Source organism: Carassius gibelio, chromosome A1, assembly GCF_023724105.1.
Source record: "Carassius gibelio isolate Cgi1373 ecotype wild population from Czech Republic chromosome A1, carGib1.2-hapl.c, whole genome shotgun sequence".
Lineage (NCBI taxonomy): Eukaryota > Metazoa > Chordata > Actinopteri > Cypriniformes > Cyprinidae > Carassius > Carassius gibelio.
In genome coordinates, this window is record NC_068371.1 from 26,969,563 (window position 1) to 26,978,650 (window position 9,088).

At 41.1% G+C, this 9,088-nt stretch overlaps 1 protein-coding gene across 1 annotated transcript; it reads right to left on the minus strand.

Annotated features, from left to right (window-relative positions):
• Positions 1–4,055: 4,055 nt before the first annotated feature.
• LOC128017160 (reticulon-4 receptor-like 2) lies at positions 4,056–8,655 on the minus strand. Its single transcript, XM_052602404.1, has 3 exons — positions 8,426–8,655; positions 7,474–7,700; positions 4,056–7,253 (listed from the first exon to the last, which is right to left on the minus strand). Exons 1-3 carry the CDS (start codon positions 8,478–8,480, stop codon positions 6,162–6,164), a joined length of 1,374 nt encoding a protein of 457 aa, XP_052458364.1. The 5' UTR covers positions 8,481–8,655; the 3' UTR covers positions 4,056–6,161.
• Positions 8,656–9,088: the final 433 nt, after the last annotated feature.

The window sequence follows — 9,088 nt, forward strand, 5'->3', positions numbered from 1 at the left end:
AAGAAAAAATAAGATTTGACAACATCTCATGTTGGACTAATTTAAACACTTTCTGCATTATGACGTAATTATAAAACATCATAATATCACATTAATTATACATGGCGCACGCAGTTAAAATAGCTTTGCCATTTATGTGCTCTCAAAGTATAATTTCCACAAAATTTGTTAAAAAAGTAAATTATCATGTGCACAAGACAGGAAGCGACACAAAGAAGAGGAGCAAAAAATATCAATATAGAGGTAAAAATGTTAGCAACTGTGTATTAGCCCTTGATATTAATGTAGTACTTTGAAATAGCCTTTTTAGAACATCTTAACTGGCAACACTGACACCTTGGAACACCTTTTTTTTTAGTTAACTGCTTATTTATTATTATACTTAATTTTATTTTATTTAAAATAAACACAAGCTTCTGTAATGTTGTTTCAGTTGCATTACTGCTTTCTTTTAATTCACCAAAAAGTGTCTAAATGTCTTTTGAAAAAGACCATGACTAGGACTAATCTTGCATTCATAAAATGAAATAATTAAGTTTCAGTATATCACTTTCCATTATATCATGGACAAAATTGAATGAAAGGTACAGTATATGCTAATTGGACTAACTACCGTAGCTAGCTAGCTAGCTAACATCTACAAAAAAATTACAAAATGTAGCTTTTATTTTGTTGCCTTTGTTGTCTGTTAGACTAGGCATTTAATATTGCTCTTATTTCTCTTTGTTGTAAATACTTGTCTCTGGCATAGTTGTGGGAGTAGCTCATGTCTATTTTAACAGATTCACTCATAAAATACCTATGAAGGTGCTTCAACGTCTCCATTTATTTATTATCACAATTTATGTATGTTATAGTAAAGTTTTTAAAAGTCAGCATTTTTAGAATTTTTTTAGTGTTTGTGTGTAAATACATTATTTTGTTTTAATGGAGTGAATTGTTTTTGCAATTATTGTCACGTCATAGGTGAGAACACGGTGTCATAACTGCGGTTGTACAATGCGAAACAATTTTCTGAAAGAACACGTTTCTTGGTTCCAATCCCTAAAGCGCATACACCTTTCCCAAGCTTAAACATGGTTGGCTTGCTTTTTTCACAACCAGTCAGATACTGCAAAAACAGATACTGCACAAAAGAAGATATTTTGGATATTGTTGGTAACCAAACAGTTGCTGGTAGCCATTGACTTCCATAGTATGGCAAAAATTGTAACAGTTTTATAATAGGGAACACATATTAAGCAAGAGGTTTCCCCCAGTAAACTCCTAATTTGCTGCTAATTAATAGTTAATAAGATAGTTGTTAAATTTAGGTATGGGGTGGATTAAGGGATCTAAAATATGATCATGCAGAATAGTCATTAATATGTGGTTTATAAACAGTCAATATGTTAGTAATTTATATGCTAATAAGCAAGAATTATTGTAGAAGTCAATGGCTACCAGCAACTGTTTGGTTATCAACATTGTTCAAAGTATCTTTGTTTGTACTCAGCAGAAGAAAGAAACTTATACAGGTTTGGAGCAGCTTAAGAGCGAGTAAACGATTACATCTTTTTATTATTATTTATTTATTTTGGGGTGAACTACCCCCCTAACTGACAGCTTTAATTAGTCTTGTATGGGTGCAGTGAATCGGGGTGTTTAGGACTAAGGTCTTTGCTTTAAGTTGACATGAAAACAGTAGTATCAAACAGTTGAGTTGCAGGTATGTGTGTAAGACTGCAATACAGGCAGTGGAGGGACAAGAAAGCTCAATGGTCCACTGATGAGAGCGATGACGCACTCCATTTGAAAACCGTCTGCCTCACTGCGGGAAGAGTGCAGCGTTTGGTGAATGTGTGATTAGGGCTAAATGAGTGTTTATCTGTGCACCCATGCAACTGTGCGACTTTGCATACGCAATTCATAAACTCTCCGAAATGTCTGTGGCGCTGGAATCTGCCAAGAATGTGACTCAAATATCTCACATCTCCTCTCAGTCCTCTCTGCATTTTTTATCCACCGCTTCACGCACTATTTCAGCCCTGCTGGTGTCTCTTGCAGTCTGTCTTTCTCTCTCACCATTTTGGTTCCTCTTCAAGTTTTAACGTCAACCACTGTCTCTTTCCTCCTTTTTAGCAGAGTAATATAAGTTTTACAGCACTCTCCTTACACTTTGAAAGCACATCAAAACATATAAGATGAAAACCTGTCAGTGTGTTTAAGAGATGAATGGGAGCTGACGCATCAAATTTTTCATCCTTCAACAGATCTTTCTGGTAATCATTAAGGAGGACATCATTAAATGCTGAGCCTCCAACATACAAATCGATCCTTGGGTTCATTATTCATCCACAGTGGGCTCTGAACAACTTTAATTAGGCCTAAAAGATGGAGAAAAGAGGAGAAGTCAAGGATGATGAATGATGGGTAGACAATTGTGACATGCTCATATCGAGAAGAGCTGGAGAAAGTGAGGAAAAGAAGGAAGTGAATTGGAAAACGAGAGAGGGAGACTTGAGGGAATGGTGAGAGAGGAGCTGATGACGTCAAACCGAGTGGATAGACTGAAAGAAGAGAGAATGTGAAAAAATAAAACAGAATATATAACAAAGAACGAGAGCTTTGAGCTGTGCTGAACTTCTCGCTAGACCGAGTTGTGGGAATATATTGAAGTTATTGCTAATTTATACCGAATGAAACCCCAGCAGCAGTTAGAAATGAGATATTTGTGCTTATAAGTTTGTAATCATGTTTCATAGAGAGAAAATGCAATTTCAACTCACAAATGTCTGCATGTTTCTGCATAAATGCACTGCACAACACAGCATGGGGTGTCCAAGTGTATGTGTCGATTTGTACCACTAACCATATTTATTTGACATTTCTTTCTCATGGGGGCGATTATCAACACTTCCAAACTCTTGCTGTGATGAGCAACTTCCGGTGAACTCACTAACACACACACACACACAAAAGAGAAAGTAAGTCGTTGCCCATGCCATTTCTTTCTTCTTCACACATATCCCCCATTCATGTGATTCAATGACTCATTCTTCATCTAATATTCAGTGATACTGACGTGGTCGCCACCCCTCAATTGCCATCCAATTTATTGTGTCTCATTGTTGAGCAGGTGGCCAACAGCCAATAGGCACGCAGATGGTGGGATGATGAAGAGACTATTTGCATAACTATACTCTGTCCAATGGGGGCATCGAAATGCAAATGTCTAAAGGCCTGATTCAAAAAATAGACTTATGCATCATTATTGGCCATACAGAGTTTACTCAGTTTGTTTATTGATTGACTAGTTGAATAATAGATTCATTGTAGTCTGTCAAAAGCTACAAAATCTTGACACAGACGTGATTCACTGATATCTTTAATCCGCAATCAGTGCGAGTCATAACGTAAACAGGCTGAAGATTGAGCATTGGAAGAAAAATGAAGCAGCCTGCTGGCACTAGTTCTCATGGAAGATTTACTGTGGAATTTGAGTCTCTCACCGGGACTGTGTGTGTGTGTATGAGAACACGTTTGTATTAAGCACAGCCTGCCTTTGCACATGGTGAGAGACTGAAGCAAACTCTCTGCATCTTGCTGCTCTTTCGACGAGAGCCATCTGTAAAAGACAGTACGGCTTTAGAGAGACAGAAGGATAAAGGCTTTCTGAATCTGAATTAACAATAACTTATCCAATACCACAGCTGGAGTGCTTTGTGAATACCTTTTCCAATTTTGCATCTTTATGTCAGCCTCAGGGGTGCGTTTACTTGTGTTAGTCGGTGTGCACGAGTCTTGCATACTCTGCAACTCTGAATTGAAGCTCGGAATGGCAGCTAGTGCGTTGCATGGTAACTGAATGTTGTAGTGAATGATGTTGCCTTCAAAGAACTTTGCAAGCGGTGAGGAGTAAATGTGTGAGTGTGTGTCTGTCTGTCTGTCTGTATGTATGTGCCAAGGGAGGTCAGACTGAGAGATGCGAGGGAGAGAAGGCACATGTGAGATTCTACTGTAGAGTCGTGGCCGTTGGATGAAGATATAAAGAAAGTACTCCCACACCAGAGATGTTTCGTATACACAGATAAGCATTTATTCGTTTGTCATGCTTTCTGTCCAACACTTTGTGTAGTGAAAAGATTAAACAGCTCATTCTTTCAAATTCTTACATTCAGTCGCACGTGATGCATACATTCTGGGTAAAAAGGTATAACTAATGCTTTGGTCATCTGTGAGCAACCTCACAAACATGGTCACTCGAGAGCACCTTAAGGCAGTTTGACCTTACCCGTTCAGCTGACATATACATTTAGACATCATACAAACATTTACAAGACATAAATATTTCAAAGAACATCTCTGGGACAGAAAGATCAGTATTATTAGTTTCAATACTGTCTCAAGGTTAGCACAAAACGGGATATTGCTAGAACTAACAGTAAATCAACATAAAATCTTTCCTATCTCTAACTATTGTTTTAAGGAACTTTAGATTGCAATTCTCTTCATCAGCATGTACATCCTTTATCATCCATCTCTTCGTCTTTACCGCCCACATACACCCCGGCTTTCTGTGTATTTCTTTTTCTTTTTCTCTCCTTTTCCTTTTCTCTCTCCTCTTGTCCTTGCCCTCTCTGTTTGTTTTCCTTAAAGCGTTTCGATTCTTTATTGCAATTCCAAAGAGGAGGAATAGGCAAAGGACCACCAAAGAAAATCCATTGCCTTCAGCAAGCCCACCAAGAGCAGCCCAGTCTGTACATTCTCCACACACACGTTCATGACCAATGGTAGACATTAATCTCAATGTCGACCAATCTGTCAGTAAGTGCATTTTTCTGATTTTCCAATCAGCTTTTCCACAGTAGTCAATTCGTTTCAAGAAACAGTCTTCTCACAGTGTCCTTCATATATTGCCTTGTCTTGGATTCAGTCCTATTTTTAGCATTTTGCCAAATCAGGTTTGTTTTAGTTTTTTGTTTTTGACTATAGCTGCAAGCCGTTGATCTATACTTTAAATGAGAAAGGATGGAAGTTGCTAGAATATCCAGAGACAATCTGTTACACTCGATTTTGAAAGGAAGAATAAACAAAGGAAAGTCTTGGAACAATGTATGTAGTGTATTTTACAGCAATGACTCAACATATTAACAGTATTTTGAAAGACATACAGTATAAAAAGAAAAAGAACATTCACACACTCTCAGGTCATTGATCTTTCCATGCACTGACCATAGAATTAATATCACAGATATTACTCACAGTGACATTCTTGGCCATTCAGAACAGTGACAAACATAAGGCCTTTCATAGCGTTATTTACAGCTCCCTCTGCCAAGATGTCATATTTACACAAGTGATAATTGCTGTCATAGCTGGTGGGTGATGTAATGAATTATTTCGCCTTCTCTTGTGTGTGCTCTCCGTCTCTCCTGTGCATGCTTCCACGCTCTCTTTGCATCTTAAATTAGAGCTGTATTGCAATGCTTTAAACTCATCACTTCATTGTGCTTTGTCTATCTTGCTTCACTGCTGCACACCATTCCTTTTGTGCTTTTTGAGCCCTGAATGATTTTGAGACCCTTCTGTTATAATAGATGATATATTACATTCGATCGCTGCGTTCCAAAGAGAATCAAACGATTTGCTCACTACGCTATTGTTACCAACTAACTACTGAAATAATGGAGCTGTAGCGTTGTTGGAAAGAGGGTGTTGAAGGGACATCACAAGCTATAATTACAACTATCATAGAAGCACTTAAGAGTGGCTTAAAAAGTCTAAAATCATACAAATATTGTACGTAAACCTAAGATGGAAATTTCTATCCTCTGTCTGCACTGACTGTGACAGAGATGGCTTAGAATACACTTGTCCTCAAAAAAGAAGGACCGAGTATCTGCCTAACTGACCATGCCCTCTGAACAGCTTTCATTACTTTCCATTAAGGGCCTGCACTGCCCAACGTTCCCTGCTTACCCACTGTATCCTAAATCAGTATAGTGCCCTCTAGATACCAGGAACTAGAGGCTCAAACTGAACAGAACAAAGATACAGGTGAGGCTAACAGTAAACAGGAATCAAGGCATTGAAGAGTTAAATTGAGCAAACAGGATTTTTTCCTCCTCCAGAGAGAAGAAAAACTGAGGGGGGTGAGGGTTCTTCTGAGATTGACAGATTCAGCCAAACAGAAGATGGATGCAGACAGTCAATACAGACATGGAGAGTAGCAAGAGAACAGAAGATGAGGAGCGAGAAGAAGAGGAAGAAGGTGGCAGAGAGTCGAATTCGGGAGGGCAATCAAGGTCAAAGCAGCGCAGAGAGGTCATGCCCGCATCTTCATTTCCATAGTTGGCCCAATACTCTTCTGGGTCAAGCTTGGGAAGAAGAGCCTCTTCCTCCCCAAGCTCATACTTTGTGGATGTAGATGTGATTGAGGGATGCTGGGACTTGAAGGGGTGTGCCTTGGTTTCAGAGCTCTTCTCAAAGATGCCCTTGGAAGTGCTGACTGGCTTGTGCTTGGAGATCCACCAGCGGGTCTTGGTGCTGAAGGTGGTGGTGGTGGTACCAGAGAGGGAGCCGGGATCAGGAAGTGGGCACATGGCGAAATCCATCTCCCTCAGGAAGCGCAGGTCCTGTCCACGACGAGAAGCAGGTGAAGCACAAAGAACCTCGGAGCTGGACAAACGTGCGCCTCTGAAGAACTCCCACAGGGGACGAGCCTCGCAGCCGCAGGCCCAGGGGTTGTTGTTCAGCCGCAGGAACTCGATGGAGGTGATGTCATGCATGGCCTGACCGGGCAGCTCTGCCAGGGAGTTGTTGAAGAGGAAGAGCATGGTGAGTCGGCCCAGGTCCCGAAAAGCACGCCGATTGACCTGACGGACCCTGTTGTCGTGCAGCAGCAGACGGTCAAGGTTGACCAGGCCACGGAACACATTCTCGGAAAGAGTGCGGATGCGGTTGCCATGCAGGAAGAGCTGGCTGAGGTTGATCAGATCAGAGAAGAGATCGTCCTGGATGAAGTGGAGCTGGTTCTCCTGCAGGTAGAGGAACTGCAGGCTGTAGAGCTTGTGGAAGATGTCATGGGGAAGGGCGGCCAGCCGGCAGCGGTGCATGTGGAGGCTCTGAAGCTTCTCCAGGCCACGGAAAGCTCCACCCTCAAGTCGGTGCAGGTGAGGGTTGTCGCCCAGATCGAGCTCCTCCAGATCACGCAGCTCGCTGAATGAACCGGCCTCAATCCAGGTGATATTATTGGAGAACAGCCACAAAACCTGGTATGTGATGAATTGATAGATAGATAGAAAGGATAGGAAAAGGTAGAGAGAGGAAAAGGTAATGAGGTGAAGATATTAAGAAGGAATCCAGAATTAGTAAAGAAGACAGTCAAAAGTACAGATATCTCATAAATATACTCTCAAATGTATATTTACAGATGTAAATATTAAATGTTCTATTCTATCCCAGACATAGAGCCTATATACACTTCCTTACCTGTGTGCCAAATGCAAAAGACCCCACTCTCAGTTCAGTGATGCGGTTGTTCTGCAGAAAAACGCGCTGGGATTCGGAGGGCATGCCGTGGGGCACAATAGTGAAGTTCTGCGCCTGGCAGCTCACTGTCATGGGGGTCGGGTAACACACGCACCGGTGAGGGCAGTTCTGCGCTGGCACGGGTTTTACCACGACCAGCCAGACAACCAGCCAGAGCGAGAGCGCGCCTGATGGAAAGAGAGGAGCGCGTCACATCACAAAGTCATGATAACTAACACGCAAGTTCCCTGCTCAATGTCTAAAGGAGAGCTCTCCAAATCTTATATACCTTAATTCATGATAATAAAATGATCTGATTTTGAAATTTCCAAACGAATTTCCACAAATGCAATAAAATGTTTTCCTCATTTTGGTTTCCATCCATTTACGTTGAGACAATAACTTCTCTCATTAACAGATGATTTTAGAAGTTTTCGGATCTTCAGCTCATAAGTAATTCAGTTTGAAGTGGTCGAAAACGTGCAATTTAACTTATCATTGCAGGTTGTACTTTGCTTTTACTTACAAATTAAATGTAGCAGTTTTTATAATCTAACATTTTTACAATCCACCCTCCGAACATTATTGTCTCCATCTCCCTGTATCTAAATGTAATTCCAAGTTTAACTTTAAAATGCTACATTTATGCATACATTTGGTAAGACTTTGAATAAAATATCATTTAAAGCACTGACACACAAATGCAAAACATTTTACGCATCAAACACAAAATATATTCTAACCATCTGGAGCTGCATAAAACCAAGCATTCTCGAAAGCCAGTTCGATCATATTCTATGTCCTTAAATTATTTCCAATGAATTAATTTCCATTACATATAATATTTAAGAAAGTTCAGCATTTTAAAAGCATATTCACAATAAAGTTGAACAGAGAAGAAGCAGAAACTCACTCTTAAAGCTGTGCGCAAAGGAGCCTTGGCTCCGCGTAAAAGTTGACGTTTCCATTCCGAACCAAAGCTGAGAGCGAGTTAGCCTGAGGAGTTTAGCGACTGATTCCCTGCTATCTCCGCTGATGCTCTGGTTCCTGAGTCGGAGCGACTGAGAGAGTGCCGAATGATGGGTCCCGGGCTCAATTTATACCCGAGCGCAGCGCGTGCCTACGGCTGTGGGCACCACGGATTCTCTCCTACGTCACCAGTCGGGTCAAGCCCAAGCGAGGGTGGCAAACGGAAAAGGCGGAACGGAGAGAGGAGGGGAGGGCTCTCGCGTACTAGTTTGGACAGAGGGAAGTCAGACGTCTTATCTCAGAGTTACGATTGTGAAGACGTAGTTGAAAAGGGCGGGGGAGCGCAGGCACGGCGCCCGGTAATGACTGAGCTGAGAGCATGCGAGGAGGAGCGCACGAGGCACATGAAAGAGGCACACAGCTCGTTTCTTAGCTTTGCATATGCGTCCCTTTGGGTTATGTTGTCCTCCGCATCATCATTGAGAAATTTGAATGAAACGAACGCATTGTTTGTAGGAGATACTTTAAGCTCTAGGGACACAGGTCATGACCTATATAATTATGAAACTTTAACACTGAGTTAATCGTTAAGGGGTTTGATAATGGG